Here is a 21096-nt window from a genome sequence, read left to right as displayed (position 1 = left end):
TTTTGAAGTGCCCTAGCTAAAATATGGCCCTATGATTTTGGAAGAATTGTAACGCATAAGCTGCCAGAAAGTATCATTTGAAAGCAGCAATTTCTGTGATAAGATTAAATTTGAAATCACTTTTGAGGAATGCTAGTCTTTGAATTTAGGAAATATTTTGAATTACACAGACACACAATTATAAAGGTGAGACTTACAAATTTTGTGATTGTGGCTGGGGCTGGTTGTATTAGTCTGTTCTCACGCTGCTAATAAAAACATACCTGGCTGGGCGCAGTGGCTCATGCCTGTAATCCCAGCACTTTGGGAGGCCAAGGCAGGTGGATCACCTGAGGTCAGGTGTTCGAGACCAGCCTGACCAACATGGTGAAACCCCGTCTCTACTAAAAATACAAAAATTAGCTGGAAGTGGTGGCAGGCAGCTGTAATCCCAGCTACTCAGGAGGCTGAGGCAGGGGAATTGCTTGAACCCAGGAGGTAGAGGTGGCAGTGAGCAGAGATTGCACCATTGTACTACAGCCTGGGTGACAGAGCAAGGCAAAACTCCCTCAAAACAACAACAACAACAACAACAAAAACCCACATACCTGACACTGGGTAATTTATAAAGGAAAGATGTTTAATGGAATCGGTTTCACAGTTCCACATGGCTAGGGAAGCCTCACAATCATGGTGGAAGGCAAAGGAGAAGCAAAAGCATGGCTTACATGGTGGCAGGCAAAAGAGATTGTGTAGGGGAACTCTCATTTATAAAACCATCAGATCTCATGAGACCATCAGAACAGTATGGGGGAAACTGCCCCATGATTCATTTATCTCCTCCTGGCCCCGCCCTTGAGACGTGGGGATTATTACAATTCAAAGTGAGATTTGGGTGGGGACACAGCCAAACCATAAATGGTAAATTGACTACTATGAAGGTACATCAAACTAAAGGTTCATTATTTTGTTTGGTGATGGATAATGCATATAATTCTGCCAAAGCAAGATCTCTTTATATGTTTTTATAGTGTTGTGGCCTATAAACCGATGGTGTATAAACTCAAATACCTGTAAGGGTCTGAAAATTAGTATAACGTGTGAAGTCAACCAGGGATGAGAAAAATGTCTGTCTGAACTATAAGACCTTATTTTACTGAATGAAACTCATGACACAAACATGCATAATATTGGAGAAAATATATTAAATTCATTGAAAAAATACAAACTGGGGTGGACATGGCCACTCATGCCTGTAATCCCACACATTGGGAGGCTGAGGCAGATGGATCACTTAAGGTCAGGAGTTTGAGACCAGCCTGGCCAACATGGTGAAACCCTGTCTCCACTAAAAATACAAAAATTAGCCAGGCATGGTGGCATGCGCCCATAATCCCAACTACTCAGGAGGCTGAGGCAGGAGAATCACTGGAACCCAGGAGGCAGAGGTTGCATGAACTGAGATTGCACCATGGCCCTCCAGCCTGGGTGACAGAGCGAGTCTCCATCTCAATAAACAAGCAAACAAACAAACAAAAAACCAAAGAACAACCAAAGGAAAAAAAAAAGAAAAATATAAATTGATAATTGGAAATGTTTCATCATTAAATTATATTTTCATAATTCATTATACCTTTTATTTGGAAGTAGAAACCTAGTCTTTTTTCTTTTGCAGATTATAATTTCAAGTTAATTTGTTCATAATAATGTGAATTACAAAATATTGTCTTCAATCCACTAACTAGGAACTATGTTTAATTTCATTCTAACTCAGAATGGAAAATAGTTGTTTCAAGTATAGATTCTTCTAAATATAGATAGAATATTTGCCCAATAATTTTAAAGGTAGAGAACATATGCTAGAAATTAATCTTTCATTTTATAATCTTAGAATTTATTTTGTGTCGTGTTTCATTTTTGAAGACTAATTCTGCCATAGGAAGTAGACTAAATTGTTTATGGTTAATATGCCTTCCAAAAAATACTTTCTAAGAATGAGAGAAACTCATTATACAATTGTGTTATCTACATGTAAATGTCCTGTCAGAGAAATATTTAAAATGCTTACATAGTGTGTAATGTTAACAAAACAGAGCCAAATCTGTGATGTAATCTTTAAAAAATATTTTACAGGGCCGGATGTGGTGGCTCACACCCGTAATCCCAACACTTTGTGAGGCTGAGGTGGGCGGATCACGAGGTCAGGAGTTCAAGACCAGCCTGGCCAACATGGTGAAACCTTGTTTCTACTGAAAATACAAAAATTAGCCAGGCATGGTGGCAGGCGCCTGTAATCCCAACTACTCGAGAGGCTGAGGCAGGAGAATCGCTTGAAACCAGAAGACAGAGGTTGCAGTGAGGTGAGATCACACCACTGCACTCCAACCTGGGTGAAAGAGCAAAACTCCATCTCAAAATATATATCATAATATTTCAGGTATACATAAAAGTATAAATGATAATATAATAATAATAAACACCTATCTCCTAACCTAAGAGCTGAACCACTACAAAATAATGGAATCTCTTTTTATACTACTCTTCCATCAGCAGTAACCACGCTCCTGAATGAGGTGTTTATAATTCTCACACATTTCTTCCTGTTTTCTGACACACTTACGGAACCCTGTATAATATGTGGTGTTTTGTAGATATTTAAGAACTGCAATAATGGTATCCTAGTATACGAATTGCCCTAAAACTTTCTTTGTTCATTCAGCAATATGTTTGTGAGGTCATCCATGTTCAGTTGCACTGCTGTGTAGCACACCATTGCATGAATATATCACAATGTGTTTATCCATTTATCTATTAATAGGTATTTGATGTTTCTAATTTGGTCTGTGTTGGAGCTGAGATTTGCAATTATCAGCCACTATGACTCCAGAACCCCCAGGCTAAACAACTGACTACACTATTTTCAATTGGAGTCTCTCTGAAAGTTCATATCCTAGAAGCAAAAAGTAGTGGAAAAACCTCTATACATGATATTCAAACTCATTGCTCGAAGATCTAAATGAAAAATAAAAGACACAAAGTAGTGCAGTAAGAATCCCCTGGTTTATACCAAACTAAACCATGTGTAAAAACAATTACTTAATTCCACCAGGTATTTAAACAAGTCAAAAGGCACTCAAATATCACCTGCTCCAGGCTCTTATTAATTATTTCTGTAATTAATCTGAGGTTGGAATGTCTGGGGCTAACTCTGGAAATCCTTAAAGTTCATAGATGGATGATTAGGTTTCTCTTGTTTTCCTCAGGCTATGTATATCTGTGTTCACACTTCCACATATGAAGGGCTCCACTACCTCTCTGCTCCAACTAGGCGATGCCTGAGGACCTGAACTGTGTCTGCAACTTGGGAGAGGCTGGCCCTCAGTAAAACAGTGAAGTCCATATACTTTGTCTTCATCAATTCTTCTTCAGTTTCCCCTACCTCTATTATGGGCATGGATGCCCCTCAAGTGCACACAGCATATTTGCTGAATGATTAGTAGAAGAGATGACCTGGAATGAGAGGGACTTGGAACATTCTCCCAACATAATTACAAACTACTAAATAGTTGTGTATATTTAAGAAATATACAGAAAAGCACAGAAAAGCTCGGGGTTAACGCCTGTGTCATCATTTCTTCCCCCAATCTTTTTAAAAAGTGCAACACCTGCTCAGGCAGTATTTAAGTGAATAGCACCATTAAATAAATAAACCTTTACTTAAATTTAATCATAAACCTGTCAAGTTAAATATACCTTGCAAACAAAGTGGATCAGGTAGAATAAAACAATCTGTGTAAGATCTTTAGATCTTCTCTGACAGTTCTTTTTTTTTTTTTTGGTACTGAAATTTAATCTTCTATTTAGATTTCCCATTGAGTCTGAGACAGGCCATTCTAAGAATGATGCTTTTTTTCCCTGGTCCACAACTAACTTATGCGTTTATCCCTTCTCTCTGTGTCTGCTCAAGGACTTAATTGTTCCATTTATGTGATTTTGTACCACTCAGCGCAGCATACATCTTTTGGTAGCAAAGGCCAGAAATTCAGTTCAAACAGATTTAGGCAAAAGTGGTATGTATTGGTTCATGGAATATGATAAAGGGTTATACAATGAAACCAAAACAGGGCAAGGATATAGCTGGACCTCTGGAACATCAGGAACTGAATAAAAGCAGGTTTTAGCTATATTCACTTCTTGTCTCTGTTCGTTTCTGTGTGTAATAGGCTAAATGGTAGAGAATATAGATATGAGAAGCTGCTGTATTTCATGTCTTACCGATGTTTTCTTTGATCAAGTTAGAAAATTCCCAAAAATAGACTTTGAATGGGCTAACAATGGATCCATCAAATATGGTAAAGGGCAGGATCACGGAGAATTCTTGGTGGCAGCACGACGAGAAGGTGGAGGTGGTTGTTCCCTGAAGAAAGGAGGGACTTAAAAGGCAAAAAAAAAAAAAAAAAAAAAAAAAAAAAAAAAAGCCTTTTCCAACCATCCCCACTACCTCTTGCCCACTTGCTCCTCCCAGAATTTTACAGCCTCTAACCTTCCCAGCATTTTCCTTCTACCTTTATAACCCAAATCAAATCTGTTTTTCAGGGCAGCCTCTCTTTTGATCACTACAAGTCTATTTCTAGTTCTAACCTCTAATCTGAGTTTCACTTCTTCATTTTCAAAGGTCTGCTGGTGTTTTCTAAGTGGAAAACATGATGTCTACCCAGTTGTAATACATTCCAAGTTTTACTATTTCTTCCAAATTCAAACCAACTTCCTTTCTCAACTTCTTCAATTTTTCTTACGTGATTACATCATATTAGAACCCCACCATGAAATCCTCCCTGGTTCTTCCTTCCCTATCAACCACTACATCAAGACACTAGTTGATGATGTTTTTCCAAAGGTCTCTCAATCTATTCCTTCTTCATCATTCCTACTACCTCCGTCCCAGACCAAATTTCCTTTTATTGTAACTGATGTGTACATGGTTCAAATCCTCTGCCTCCTCCTCTTCAAATAAATCCTGCACATAAAATAACTGCTGTGATTGTGTCACTTCCTTAAGATTCCGTTATAACCACTAACATGAAAAAGCCCCAAGTCTCGAGTTTAGCTCCATAATCTGACCTCTACCTGCTGTAGAGAACTTGCTATGCTCATTCCCACCTCTAAACCTTTGTCTATGACATTCGCTTGCTTTCCGATCCAAAGCCTGGTTACACAGTTTGTTTATGCCAATAATTTTGATACCTAATTAGATGCAAACTCTTATTGCTATTTAAATGTTTCCTATATGTTTGTGTGTAACCCTCAACTAAATTGAAGGTTCTATGCTAAACAGACCACGTATTATTACTCTGCATCACCCTTCGAGCCTAAATGCACGGTACTAGAAATGGCTAGTATGTGGGCAAATATAAACAACTATATTTTCTCTTCTCTTAGTTTCTTGAAAATATAACTGACAATTTCAAGAAAAAATCCAATGTGGAATTTAAAAAAGTTGAATTCATAGAAGTACTGTACGACATAGTGACTATAGTTAATAACCATGTATTGTATTATTGAAAATTGCTAAGAGAGTAGGTTTTAAGTGTTTTCATCACAAAAAAAAGGTATGTATGTGAGGTAATGCATATGCTAACTAACTTGATTTAGGCATTCCACAACATGTGGCATTTTGATGGGTATTGCATTGAATTTGTAGATTGCTTTGGCAGGCTGGTCATTTTCACAATATTGATTCTACCCACCCATGAGCATGAGATATGTTTCCATTTGTTTGTGTCATCTATTATTTCTTTCAGCAGTGTTTTGTAGTTTTCCTTGTAGAGGTCTTTCACATCCTTGGTTAGGTATACAGGTATATTCCTAAGTTGGTTTTTTTTTTTTTTTTTTTTTTTTTTTTGGTAGCTCTTGTGAAAAGGGTTGAGTTCATGATTTGATTCTCAGTTTGGTCACTGTTAGCATATGGCAGAGCTACTGATTTGTGTACATTAATTTTGCATCCTGAAACTTTTCTGAATTCATTTACCAGTTCTAGGAGCTTTTTGGATAAGTCTTTTTATTTATTTATTTATTTATTTTTTAAATTTATTGATTATTATTATTATACTTTAAGTTCTAGGGTACATGTGCATAACGTGCAGGTTTGTTACATATGTATACTTGTGCCATGTTGCTGTGCTGCAGCCATCAACTCGTCAGCACCCATCAACTCGTCATTTACATCAGGTATAACTCCCAATGCAATCCCTCCCCCCTCCCCCCTCCCCATGATAGGCCCCGGTGTGTGATGTTCCCCTTCCTGAGTCCAAGTGATCTCATTGTTCAGTTCCCACCTATGAGTGAGAACATGCGGTGTTTGGTTTTCTGTTCTTGCGATAGTTTGCTGAGAATGATGGTTTCCAACTGCATCCATGTCCCTACAAAGGATACAAACTCATCCTTTTTTATGGCTGCATAGTATTCCATGGTGTATATGTGCCACATTTTCTTAATCCAGTCTGTCACTGATGGACATTTGGGTTGATTCCAAGTCTTTGCTATTGTGAATAGTGCCGCAATAAACATACGTGTGCATGTGTCTTTATAGCAGCATGATTTATAATCCTTTGGGTATATACCCAGTAATGGGATGGCTGGGTCATATGGTACATCTAGTTCTAGATCCTTGAGGAATTGCCATACTGTTTTCTATGTATACGATCATCAGCAAACAGTGACAGTTTGACTTCCTCTTTGCCAATTTGGATGCCCCTTATTTTTTTCTCTTGGATTGCTCTGGCTTGAACTTCTAGTACCATGTTGAATAGAAGTGGTGAAAGTGGGCATCTTTGACTTGTTATAGTTCTCAGATGAAATCCTTTCAACTTTTCCCCGTTTAGTATAATGTTGGCTGTGGGTTTGTCATAGATGGCTTTTATGACCTTAAGGTAGTCCCTTCTATGCTGATTTTGTTGAGGGTTTTAATCATTATAATTTTGATTTGCATTTTCCCACTGATCAATGTTGTCAAACATCTTTTCACGTGTTTATTGGCCATTTGTGTATCTTCTTTGGAGAAATGTCCATTCAAGTCCTTTGCCCCCCCACCCCCCCTTTTTTTGGAATGAAGCAGCAAAAGCAAAGATGTATTGAAAATGAAAACATACTCCACAGTGTGGGAGCAGGCCCAAGCAGCAGGGTCCAGGGCCCAATACACAATCTTCTCAGGTCCAAATACCTGCTAGAGGTTTGTGTTTCCACCTTCAGAGCGGCGAGTTACCCTAGGCCCTGGGAGGGTCCACAGATGATATCTGGGAGCCAGGGATTGAAGTAAAAAACCTTAGAAATTTACCTGGTGTCCCATTCTACTGAAGCTAAGCTGGCACTCGAACCACAAGACAAAGTTCTTCCCATTCTTCTCTGCCCTTTCCCCAGGCAGAGGAGCCTCTCTTTGTGGCCACCACCATCACGGTTCCACAGGGAGCTCTGCCAGGCCTCCACTGATGTTCACTTAAAGATTAAGAGCTCTTCAGTCAGCTTGCGATGAATGCTGCCAGGCCTAGAGCTCATTCTTCAAGGTAGTAGATTTCCCTCCAGCCCAGGACAGACTCAGAAATACTGACCAAGAGCCTAGGCCTGGATTCAGGGACCCCAAGATCCTGCTTGGTGCTCTAACCTACTGTGGCTAAATTGGGACCTAAGGTGGAAGACAAAGCCCCATTTTCTTTTCCTCTTGCTTTTCTCAAACAGAAGGGAGTCTTTCCCCGTAACCACCACAGCTGGAGATGTGCTGGATCACACCCAAAGCCAACATGTCTCAGAGCCCAAACTGCAGCATATTACGTGGATATCACTGTTGGTTATTCAGGGCCCAGGGTCTCTTTAGTCTGTAGGTGATGCATCCTGCCAGGTCTCCACTTTGACAGGGCAGCACTGAGTTCAATGTACAGTCTCTCAATCACTGCACTCTCCCTATGCCAAAGAAATGGATTCTCCACATTGTGTGGCTGCTTCCAGGGTGTGTGGGCAGGGTGGCACAAACACTCTCTTAGCCACTCTGACCTAGGTCACTTGCCCCCCAAGTCCACTGGCTCTGAGCGTAGCCTAGCACTAAGATTTGACTAGGAATTGCAATCCTTGTGGCCCAATCTGCCCCTCAAGTTTACTTAGAGCCCTAGAGCACTCCATCTTGTTCTGGCCACTGGGATAGGCAATTCCTTTCTGGCTAGGACCAGTTCAAATGCTCCCTCCGTGGATAGATGTCAGCTGAATTTTACTTGGTTCTGCTTTCTGCTGTGACAGGGCAGCACTGAGTTCAATGCAAAGCCTCACACCTGCTGTGCCCTCCCTCAAGCACACAGATTCTCCATGCCATGTGACTGTTGCCAAGGGATGGGGAGGTGCATAGGCTTATATTCAGCCACCTTGCTCCATCCCTTCCTCTTTCCTTTTCTAAACTAATAATTCTTTAAATAAATTAGTCTTTTTTTTTTTTTTTTTTTTTTTTAACGGAGTCTTACTCTGTCACCCAGGCTGGAGTTCAGTGGTGCCATCTTGGCTCACTGCAGCCTCTGCCTCCCAGGTTCAAGCAATTCTCCTGCCTCAGCCTCCCTAGTAGCTGGGATTACAGGTGCATGCCACAATGCCTGGCTAATTTTTGTATTTTTAGTAGAGACAGGGTTTCACCATGTTGGCCAGGCTGGTCTCCAACTCCTGACCTCAAGTGATCCACCCACCTCAGCCTCCCAAAGTGCTAGGATTACAGGCACTTAAAAATGAGCCACCTTGCCCAGCCTAAATTAGTCTTTTAAATTATGTACAAAACAAAACGTGGAGTTACAAACCAAAGTTACAATAAAACTAGCTTTTAGACTCATAATTTTTAAGTGTATTAGTCCCTTTAATCATGTAGAGAACAAAAAGTGGAGTTACAAAGTGTTGTTACTAACTTACGCTAGCTTTTATTAACTGCCCATGTAGCTTTATTAAGCTCTTTTTTTTTTTTCATACAGCTTTGAATTCCTATCTAGTGCTGTTTTGTTTCACCTTGCAGGGGCTCCCTTAAGCACTTCTTGCAGAGCAGATCTGCTGGTAATGAACTCTGTCAGATTTTCTTTGTTTGAAAATGTCTTAATTTCTTCCTCACATTCGAAGGACAGTTTATTGAATACAGGATGATTGACAGTGTTGTTTTTAGCACTTTGAATATATTGGTCCAGTGTCTTTCTCTTAAGAGACATGTTTGAAAAATAAAGAGATATTTGAAAGTAGTAGGATAGAAAAATTAACCAAGTGATATAGTTTGGATGTTGTTCTCTCTAAATCTCATGCTGAAAGGTAATCCTTAATGTTGGAGGTGGGGCCTGGTGGATTGTGTTTAAACTATGAGGGCAGATTTCTTGTGGCTTTGTGCTTTCCTTAGGATAGTGAGTGAGTTCTCATGAGATCTGGATGTTTAAAAGTATAGCGCATCTCCCCTCCCCTCTCTCTCTTGCTCCGGCTCTTGCCATGTGAGATGCCTGCTCCCTCTTCACTTCCCATCATGACTGTAAACTTCCTGAGGTCTCACCAGAAGCAGATGCTGTCGCTGTGCTTCCTGTACAGCTTGCAGAACCATGGGCCAATTAAACCTCTTTTCTTATATATTACCCAGCCTCAGATATTTGTTTACAGCAATGCAAGAATGACCTAACACACCAAGAAAACGAAAAGCATGTGAAAGCTAGAGTGACTATTTTAATATCAAAGTGAACTTCAAGGCAAGTATTATAAGAGATAAAGTATTATGAGAGATAAAGGTAATTGTAAATTATTTTATAATTCTAAAATTATAAAAGGGTAAATTCATCAAATACACATAGCAATTATAAACATGTAAGAATTTAATATCAGAGCTTCAAAAAGGATGAAGCAAACACTGAGAGGACTACAGAGAGAAGTAGACAAATCCATAATTGTGGTGAAAGATTTTTACACTTCTCTCTCATTATTTGACATTAAAATGAGACAAAAAGTCAGTAAGAATGTAGAAGATCTAAATAACACTATCAAGCACCTTGACCCAATTGATAGTTATGGGGCACTACATTCAACAACAGCATATATTTTTCAAATATACATGAATTATTCACAAAGATACACAATATGCTGGGCTATAAAGTAAGTCTTGATAAATTTCAAAAGATTGAAATATTACAGAATATGTTTTCTGATGGCAATGGAATTAAATAAAAATTAGAACCAATAAGGTATCTAGCGAAGTCCCAAATTCTTGGAAATTAAACAATGCAATTCTACATAAAACATTGGTTAAACCACAAATGTAAAGTATAATTAGATAAAAGTTCAAATTGAACTTAAAAATGAAAATGCAACCTATCAAAATTTGTGTGATGCAGCAAAGAAGTGTTGAGCAGGAAACGTAAAGCTTAAATGTTTATATTAGAACAAAAAAAGTTAAATTATTGATCAAATTCTCTGCCTTAAGAAGCTAAAACAGGAAGAGAAATTAAACCAAATAAATAATAAATAATAGAACATAAATAGGAGGAAATAAAAGAAGTAGAGAAAATCAGATGAAACCAAATGATGATTGCTTGTAGACATCAACAAGTTGATGAATCACTGGCTAGAACAATAAATAAAAAGAGACAACAAAGTAATCAAAACTGAGAATGAGGGAATAGAAAACCATCTACTACAGGCATTCTGGTCAAATTTATGGCAAAAAGTTAAAAACTTAGATAAAATGGACAAACTCCTTAAAAAATGAAACCAAAATAGACACAAGAAGAAACAGAAAATCTTAATAGTACTATATCTATTAAATAGGTTGTAATTACTTTGAAAAAAGCAAACCTTCATGAATAAAAAACTTCAGGTCCAAATGGTTTCTCTGGTGAATCATATCAAATATTTAGAGAAGAAATAATACCAATCTTACACAAAGTTTTAAGAAAATAAAGATGGAGGAAATGTTTTCTAACTTGTTTCATTAGGCCAGAATAACCTTGTCACCAAATCTTGACAAAGATATGTAATTAAAAAAAGAAAAAAGAAAAATAGAGGTTGGTATTCCACATAAACATATATACAAAGATCCTTAACAATATATTAGCAAATAAAGTAGAGCAACGTATAAAGAGAATAATACACTATGACTAAGTGAGGCTTATACCAGGAATGCAGAGTTTATTTAACATTCAAAGATTAATCAGTGTGATTCACCATGTTAACAAAATGGAGAAGAAAAACTGTAGAATCATCTCAATAAATACAAAAAATTTTAAAATAAAATTCAAGACTCATTAATGGTAAAAATTGTTAGCAAAGTAGGAATACAAATGGGCTTTTTACATCTGACAAAGGGAATCTAAAAATGACCTACAGTTAACTTTATACCCAATGATGAAACAGTGAATATTTTCTTCCTAAAAACAGGAACAAGGCCAGAATGTGTATTCACATTAAATCTAATCAGCACTACACTGGAGATCCTAGCCAGTGAAATAAATTTTTAAAAAATAAATAAAGGGCATATATATGGAGAAAGAAGAAATAAAATTGTCTTTATTTGCTGATGACATGATTAAGTATAAAATTTCAAAGAGTCTTCAAACAGCTACTAGAACCAATATATTAATTTGGTATAGTTGTCAGATAATGGTTAACATACAAAAATCAATTGTATTTTTACATGCTGGTAGCGAATAAAAATGTAAACAACTCTATATACAATAACATTATTAAATATTAAATACTTAAGAATAATTTTACCAAAAAATTATTTACACTAAAAATTACAAAACATTGTTGAGATAAAGACAAAAAATAAAGAGATATGTTTATAGATTTTCAGACAGAATATTTTTGAATATTTAAAAACTTACCAGTAATCTACCATAATCCAAAAGTGAGGTATTGGTTAAAGACTGGACAAATAGATCACTGGAACACAACATAGAAACCAGAAGAAGATTCATGCATATATAGTTGTATGATTTTCAACAAGAGTTCAAGTCAATTAGAAAATAAAACTCTTCAATGAATGATACTGGCATACTTAGATAGACATATAAAAACAGTGAAGTTCAGCCCTACTTAATACTACACAAAAAAATTAATTCAAGATCAATTATAGTCCCAAACAAGTAAAAACTGTGAAAATTCTAGAGAAAATCATAGAGACTGTTTTTGCATGTCAGAGGCAGGCAGATATTCTTTATAGCAGACACAAAAAGCACAAGCATTGTAGAAAAAAATGACATTAGATTTTACTAAAGTCATCATTTGTGCTTATCAGCACACTATTAAAAAATAAAAAGGAAAACCACAGTCTGGGTCATAATATTCACAATGCATATATCAGACAAAGGACTTGTATCCGTATATGTTATATATACATGTATATTTTTCATATACATATATGTATGTATATATACACACACAAATCAATAAACTTCTACAAATCCATAATAAAAAGACAACTTAATGTAAAACAGTTGTGTATACATAGGAGTTGTATAAGAATACATATATGTATATTATCAGACATACACAAATGCTACAAATCAATAAACTCTTATAAATCAGTAATAAAAAGATAACTCAATATTAAAATGGGCAGTTACTTTATAATAGAAAAAATACAAATAGCCAAGAAGCACACAAAATTGTTCTGCATATCATGAGTTGGAAGACAAATGCAATGGAAACCACAATGAGATACCATTTCATCCCCACTAGAATGGCCAAAATTAAAAAGACTGACAACACCAAATGTTGTTGAGAATGTGGAACAGCTCTCCTACATTATTGAGGGGAGCATAAAATGTTAGGATCACTTTGGAAAACTCTTTAACAGTTTTTATAAAGTTAAATGAATATAAATGTTTTAACATAGTAATTTCACTCCTAGGTATTCACTTGAGAAATGAACCTATGCCTACAAAGAAATGGATTCAAGAATGTGTATAGAAACTTTATTCATAGTAGCTCCACACTGTAGGCAATGCAAAATGTTCAGAAATAGTGAGTAAGTAAGCAAGCAGTGACTCATATAATATTATGGGTGAATCTCAGAAATACAATGTTAAAAATAAAGCCATACAAATAAACATATGAAAAGATGCTCCATCTCTACACCGACAGGGCATCTAGAAGAGTGGATCTCAACATTGGCTGCACCCTGAAATCACCTGAGGAGCATTAAAGAAAAAGAAGCCTCATTGTATCTCAAGATATTTGATTTTATTGGTCATATTTGGCCTGGACATTGAGATTTTTAAAAAGCCCCTTAGATAATTTCAATGTGCAGCCAAGAGCAAGGACCGACGTCTTTGAGGGAATCCTGTGACAACTTCAGTGTCCACCAAGGAGAGGAAGCCAGATGAAGTTGCAAATTTTGTAGCCACTGGAGGTGAAGAAATGGCTAATTTTTGGAGGAAAACTGAGGTGAAGATTTGGATCTATTAAGACCAAGTGCCTGAGAGGAGGAAACAGTTCTCTGGCCCCACAGCTAGCAGAACTAAGAGCCTTGGTGGTGAGCTGCTACAACTGTGAAGCCTGTGAACTGTGAAGCCTATCAAGATTTAAATGTCTGGAATACCTTGTTTTCTCCTGAGTCTTTCAGTACTTGATTTGAGGAGCGCCTTCCTGGCTGGGTTCCTGTGCAGGAATACAGAGAATGCCAAATCTCTACAATATACCTTTCAGCTGGGCGATTTTGATAGGGCCCCCAACTAGAGAGACAAATACTTGGTACCAGGCAAAGCACCATCTTCAAAGGCAAATTGGGCATAGCCAGAAAGTCCACACAAGGCACCTACTGGCATCCAGGTCACCTACTGGATGACAAATATCTGCTTCTCTTCCATCATTATAAAGTAGGTCAAAGTGCATTTCCGAATCAGTGTATTTTCAGACAAAATACACTATTTTCTTGTGCCTCTTGAAGTTGAAGTTACGTGGTACCTCTTGAAGCTGAAATTATGACATAATTATCTTTCCAAGTTTGTTTTTGTTTCCATGAAAATTGTGGAGTTTGAAGAGGATTATACACTTATTGTAGTAGTGAATATTTCCAAATATGATGCTAGCACCAGTTCTGAGAAAGAAGTTTAGCAGTCATGTTAAAAGTCAAACATATTATTTTGGGATATAGGTATTTCAGAAGAGGTGATTTCTCATGGTTTGATTCATACCAATAATAAGCTATAGTATATAAAGGATTTACACCAAATACCTCACCTAATTATTTTGTTCATTTTATCAAAACAAACCTAGGGTGCCACCAACATTATTCTTGCCTAGGCCATGTATAGTGCATAATTATTTTATTCATCTATAAGTTAGTTCATTGATACAAAGTGGAGAGACTTTCAGTTGTGTTTTACAGAAGAAATCGGAAGGCTTTGTGAGGAATCAGAGTTGTATTCCTGAGGAATCAGAGGCATATTCATGAGGACTCACAGGCGTATTAAGGAAGAGTTCATTTTATATCCATTCTCAGCACAGTGTCCTGGAATCTGCCATGTGGTCGGCTCTTACCTTCAGGCTGCTCTGAGCCCAGAGCAGAATGGTTGTCACAGCTCTCCTCAACTTGGCATTGCCTGAGATCAGGATGGCTGCATGCCCAGAAGGACAAGCTGCCATTATCCCAACACAAACCATCACCCCTATTTTGTCATGCCACAGAATAAGTAGGGGCACTGAGATGAAGGCGGCACAGGATGATATCACAAAGAAGCAGAAAAAGGAGATAAGAGACTTGAGGGCTTTAATGTGGGCCTCCAGGCTGGGGTCACGAGAGTCTCTGGTATAGACCTTCATTGTCCTCATGTGCCTTCCCAGGGAGACAGTCAGCATCCCAGAAGAAACCAGAAACAATAGGAAAGGAGGGACAGACCACAGATAGCAGAAGAGAAAGGAATAAAATAAGTTGAGATCTTTAATCTGCCAGTTGAGCCTTGTATTGTTATTCATGAATAGCACAGTTGTGACTGTGAAGTGAAGTCTGCCAAAAAAGCACCAAACACAGAGGACAGTGCAGATGCAGGAGCAAAGAATAATACCCAGGAGCATCTGGGATATCTTCCTGGAGACCCAGCTTGCCAAGCAGATCAGGAAGGTGTGAGAGAAACGGATGAGCTTGGAGCAGTAGAGCAGGCTGAGGCAGGCGGCAAGCCAGAGGTTGGCTTGGTTTGCAATCATCCATAGCATGAGGATGGCTTGGTAGCTGTGGTTCAGTGGTTCACTCAACTTCTGGAAGTGGGTAAGCTGGATAGCACTCAGGAAGAGCAGTCCATGCAGGAAAAGCCGGCTGATGCTGAGACACAGAAGCACACAATCACTGTTGCTCAGTGGCTGCCTCTTCACTACGTCCCAAAAATTCACCAAGGAAATGAAGGCGTTGGTCAGAAACCCCACTGCAAACTCCAGGACTGAAATGAACAGAAATGTGCTCCTGACTTCATAGGACACAGTGCAGATGTGAGTTAGAGTTAACATGATGTCACTTCTCTAATTGGCTATTCTACTTCTCTTCTCTAGTTGGCTAATCTTCTCTAGTTGGCTACTCTAAAGACCTAGTGGCTACCCAGTGGAGAGAGGTAAATGTACGTTCCAAGCCAGGACCTTTCCTTCACAAAGCATCCAGTTCTTTCCCTAGATCTATCCCAAAGCAAGAGCATCAAAAGTTCTGGCAGGAAACTTAGAGGGATGTTGTTTCTCTAGAACATCTCTTGGATACATGTAAGAGCTTATCATACGGTGGAAGGCTGATGGTTCTGCCTCTTGGGTGATGCAAGATTAATACATCCAGGTGTTCCTGTACAACCGCCTCCCCAGAAGGCCACAGCACAGCATCAGGGATGCAAACAAAACAGAGCCTCAATTTCCCAAATCCAGTTTTGCATGCCCATCTGGACCTGTGAGAGTAGAGAAGAGAACAGGATTTGCTTATGGGTTTTGAGAAAACCCGCAGTAGGCAAAGCAGTTATTCTTGGTGATCTAAGGTTCGAAATAGAGTCTCTTTTCATTTGCATTCCTTCTCTCACCTGTGAAGTAATGACTTATCACAGGCTGTGTTTTTAATATAGACAAACGCATGGTTCCTTTCCATGTGTCAGTGTATAACTGCAGTTTTATTTGCTGTTGCCAAAGGTTTCATGCAATCATCATTATTATGCCAGGCACTGTGCTTGGCAAGGAGAATATTAACATGAACAAGACTAGCACTGTGTCATGAAGGGAGAGGAAAGGGGGCATAGCTGGTTCAGATTAGTATTATTTTTATTTTTTTAATTAATATACTTTAAGTTCCGGGGTACATGTGCAGAACATGCAGGTTTGTTACATAGGCATACACGTGCCATGGTGGTTTGCTGCACCCATCAACCCGTTATCTACGTTAGGTATTTCTCCTAATGCTGTCCTTCCTCTTGCCCCCCACCCCCTGACAGGCCCTGGTGTGTGATGTTCCCCTCTCTGTGTCCATGTGTTCTCATTGTTCAACTGCTACTTATGAGTGAGAACATGTGGCGTTTGGTTTTCTGTTCTTGTTTTAGTTTGCTGAGAATGATGGTTTCCAGCTTCACCCATGTCCCTGCAAAGGACATGAACTCATCCTTTTTTATGGCTGCATAGTATTCCATGGTGTATATTTGCCACATTTTCTTTATCCAGTCTGTCATTGATGCGTATTTGGGTTGCTTCCAAGTCTTAGCTATTGTGAACAGTGCTGGCTTGAATTATTACAGGAGCCTTTTAACTGTTCTTTCTGTTTCCCAATTCCCTTACTCTATTTTCCACAAAGCAACAGTAGCAATCTTGACAAGATATAACTTAGAGCCTGTCATTCCCCTGTTTAAACCTTTCAGGGCCTTTAAACTCCCTCACTATTGTTAAAAGAAAAACCTTATCCAAATTAAGTTTAACAGAGTTTAGTTGAGCAAAGAACAATTGATGAATTGGGCAGCCTTCAGAGCCAGAGTAGGCACAGAGACTCCAACACAGCCACGTGGTGGAAGATTCAGGAACAGAGAAAGGAAAGTGATGTACAGAAAACAGAAGTAAGGTACAGAAACAGCAGGATTGCTTACAGCTCAGCATCAGCCATATTTGAACACAGTTTGAATAGTTGGCCACCACTGATTGGTCAAAATTTGGTGATTGGCACAAGAGTAGGCTATGGTCTGTTTACAACTCCGTTTATGTTACAGTTCACAATGTACAGAGAAACGTTTAGGCTGAACTTAAAATATGTAGTAAGGTAGCTTTAGGCTAAGCTGGATTTAACACTATAAAAAACTAAGTTCCTACAGTGGCCTACAGGTCCCATATAATCAGAGCCTCTGTTCCTGCTCAGATGTCATCTTCGTCTCTGTTTCCATACCAGCCTCATGGACCTTGTTCCTGTTCTGTGAATTCACCAAGCACCCTCCTACCACAGAACCATTGAACTTGCACTTTTCATTCCCTGAATTATTTTTCTTCTACGTCCTCCCGAGTCCCACTTTATTTTTAAAAGATCTCCTCTCAAAAGTCATCTTATTAGAGAGACTTTCCCTATGAATCGTATCCCTTGCCCTATATTAGGTGCATACTATAATACTTAACCTGTTTTGTATTTCTGCATATATTCAGTTATTTATTGTCTATACCTACCACCCCCCACTAAAAATGTAAGCTTCATGAGGGTATTTATTACTTAACATGTATTTTTGAATGAATGAAATTTTTGTAAACGAAACATTTAGTAGTCTATAGCATCCCCACGTTATATTTATAACATAATGTTGTATTTTATATATATATATTTTTTGAGATGGAGTCTCGCTGTGTCTCCCAGGCTGGAGTGCAGTGGCGTGATCTCGGCTCACTGCAAGCTCCGCCTCCCGGGTTCACGCCATTCTCCCGCCTCAGCCTCCCAAGTAGCTGGGACTACAGGCGCCCGCCACCACGCCCAGCTAGTTTTTTGTATTTTTAGTAGAGACGGGGTTTCACCATGTTAGCCAGGATAGTCTCGATCTCCTGACCTCGTGATCCACCCGCCTCGGCCTCCCAGAGTGCTGGGATTACAGGCTTGAGCCACCGCGCCCGGCCGTTGTATTATATTTTTAACGTTCCAGGAATTATATTATAACATATATGTCTATAATTTCTGAAGTCTAGCTTTTTCCCCTTGTAAACATTTTCAAATATTTGTTGAGCTCTGGCCTTCCAATATTTCTAACTCTCCTTCATTTCTAAAGGAATTGGATGGATTTCATGATCACATCTATAAGCTTTGGAAAAATTCAGGCTAGTTACTCAGTGGAGATTGGAAAACGGATTATTTAGAGACTGGTTGTTATTTTCCAACGTTTCCTCCCACTCTGGTGCTTCTTTCCCATTTTTATAAATGCTATGACTTTTCCAGTTCTTTTATGATTGCTCTTCACGTTTCACTCACTCATACTGGGGAACAAGTGAAGATGGAAGGAGAGGAGCAGTTGAGTGGCTCTGCCTTGGCTTGCTATCTCTTGTGTGATAACATCTTCTCTAAGAAGTGGAGCTTGCTCTGCCTAGTGCTTTGCTGGCCCCCTCAACTTACTCTTTATACACAGCCACACTTTGGGCATCCTACTTTCTCTAAGTGTGCTCCCAGCTTAGAGGCAAAGGCTTGTGTTGAGAGTGTGGGCTTTGGATCCAGGCCACCTTGAGTTAAGGTCTGGCTCTCCTGCTTACTCACTGTGTGATCTTGACAAGTGATCGAACTCTTTCCATTCATCTCAGATGAAATGGAGATGATCAAAATAATGCATACCTCAGAGGGATGCAAGGATTACCTAACTTAACACACGTGATGTGCTTGGAATTGTGACTGGCACATGATGGCCCAATCAATAAATGTTAGTTATTATTACCACTGTTCTAATGTGTTGCTCTTGATATTCCTCACCCAGTCCTCTTTTTTGCATATTCATTTAAAATACTCCTTTAATCCTTCAAGAGTTATTGGTGCTGCCCTGTTGGTGTTTTTAGATGCTTCTCTTTGTATTTTTTATGTTTTCTTTTTTTATGTTTTTTTTATGTTTTGACTAAAGCTCCTTATGTATTATTAGTAGTGACATAAGTCAGTGATTACTAAAGATGTTCACTCTTGTTTTATTCTGAACTGTTCATATACAGATATTTATATAGTCCTTATTTGTGTATCATGATGTTGCAATTGTATTTAATTAATTGTGTTTGTGACCACTTCATTTGGGTCAATCTTACAGAGTGTCAAACACAGACAGAGTTCTGCACTTTCAACTTAAGCTAATTTTCTCCTTGTCTTCACCACACCAGGTGGCGGTTTGCACTAAAGGTGTTTAGAAAAGATGTTTGCCTCCCTAAAAAGTCTAGGTAGAAACTCGCTCCACTGCACAAGCAGAGATATATAACTGTACAGTTAGAGCCATTTATATTAAGATTATAACCTTTTATTAAAAAAATAAAGTTCTTTATTTCTAGGAACACCAGATCCAGCCTTAATTTTTCAGTAATCGAGACCATCCTGGTTAACACGGTGAAAACCCCGTCTCTACTAAAAATACAAAAAAATTAGCTGGGCGTGGTGGTGGGCACCTGTAGTGCCAGCTACTCGGGAGGCTGAGGCAGGAGAATGGTATGAACCTGGGAGTCAGAGCTTGCAGTGAGCTGAGATTGTGCCACTGCACTACAGCCTGGGAGACAGAGTGAGACTCTGTCTCAAAAATAAATAAATAAATAAAAAATAAAATAAAAATTTCAATAATCAAGGGCTCTTTCAGAGAAAGGTAACACAAACCTTCATTTATACTTCCCCTCCATTTGACTTATGTACACACATTGTTTGGAATTATCTAAATAATCTCTTTTGTAGATAATCCTTAGCAATTGGCTATTTTTTGAAAAATGGTTTACTCAGGAAAATAAAAACAGTAAAGTCAACTGCAATGCCAGTAATAGCAGTGGTAGGCACATGAAAGCTCCTTATTTGTTATTAGTAGTGATGTAAGTCAGTGATCACATCTTTATCAGATGTAATAAAAAAAATCTTAGTCCCTGGATTTTGCAACTAAACAGATGTTAAAAATTCTTAACCTATATAAATTTGTGTTTAGACTTTTGCTGCCATTTATTTTTGGAGATTGGAATTCCATTCTTTGGATTGATTTTTAAAAACTGGTCTTCGTTAGCTTGACAGAAGAACACTATTATTAGTAATATCAAACTTCATTCCCTTAAAATACCTTGCTTAGATGTTTCCAATGACTAGAGAAATGGACATACCAATATATGTTTATTAAGAACAAAATATATTCCAGTTGTAATGGGCACTGAGGACACACTGGTGAACAAAGGGTATTAGAGGAACTGAAAGAGCACAGCTTAAAGCCGTAAAAGTAAAGCCATAAAGCTTAAAGTAAGTCATACCTTACTTTAGAGGAAAAACACCACTAGATGACTTCAGATAGCAGAGTTAACTGAAAGAAACAATGTTGGGGGAGAGACTACGGACCGGAAACAGACAATTGGGGTAGTGTCAATAGGAAACACTGGCAGTGGCCATCATCAACAGCACTCAAGACAGATGAAATGGCACCTAGGAAGTCGATGAGGCAGGAAGGAGCTCGGTGCTTTCACGGGGAGACGGGAGGCCCGCGTGGCTGGCTTGTAGCCACAGGTGAGACTGGAGGTGAGACTGGGCTCAGGGCCAGGGCGACTTCTTCCACTACCGCGAGATTACAATATAAAGTAACCAGTGATTGGCTATCTCCCATTCTTCCCCCGTGATTGGGTATCTCCCGTTCTCCCCCTGCCCGAATTCCTAGAACAGCGAGACAGCTGGGAAAGAACAGACCTAGGAGGAGTCTCTGACCTCCAATCTCCCCAAATAATCAGGCAAAGCAATGGACTCCAGCTTTTCCAGGAAGTTCCAGCTCCCCTGCGACCGGGTCCTCCCCGATCGCTATTTAAGAGCTCCCACCAGGTGGCGCCAGAACACCGCGAGGCCTGGAATTCCTGGCAGTCTCGCGGTGCATCCTCACCTCAGCCATTTAAATCTAGCAGTAATGTGGTCCCCTATCTCACGCAACTGAAATTTTAGACTCCACTTACTGCATTATG

General features: G+C 38.8%; 1 protein-coding gene across 1 annotated transcript; it reads right to left on the bottom strand.

The window, feature by feature from the left end:
* Positions 1-13703: 13703 nt before the first annotated feature.
* LOC105471256 (taste 2 receptor member 38) lies at positions 13704-15570 on the bottom strand. Its single transcript, XM_011723616.3, has one exon. It carries the CDS (start codon positions 15466-15468, stop codon positions 14467-14469), a length of 1002 nt encoding a protein of 333 aa, XP_011721918.2. The 5' UTR covers positions 15469-15570; the 3' UTR covers positions 13704-14466.
* Between the last annotated feature and the right edge of the window lie 5526 nt (positions 15571-21096).

The sequence above is a fragment of the Macaca nemestrina genome, chromosome 4 (genome assembly GCF_043159975.1).
Source record: "Macaca nemestrina isolate mMacNem1 chromosome 4, mMacNem.hap1, whole genome shotgun sequence".
NCBI lineage: Eukaryota > Metazoa > Chordata > Mammalia > Primates > Cercopithecidae > Macaca > Macaca nemestrina.
This window is presented reverse-complemented; position numbering and strand designations above follow the sequence as displayed.

Excerpts from the sequence above, each read along its gene's own strand:
- LOC105471256 (XM_011723616.3), bottom strand. The coding sequence starts at position 15,468 with ATGTTAACTCTAACTCACATCTGCACTGTGTCCTATGAAGTCAGGAGC.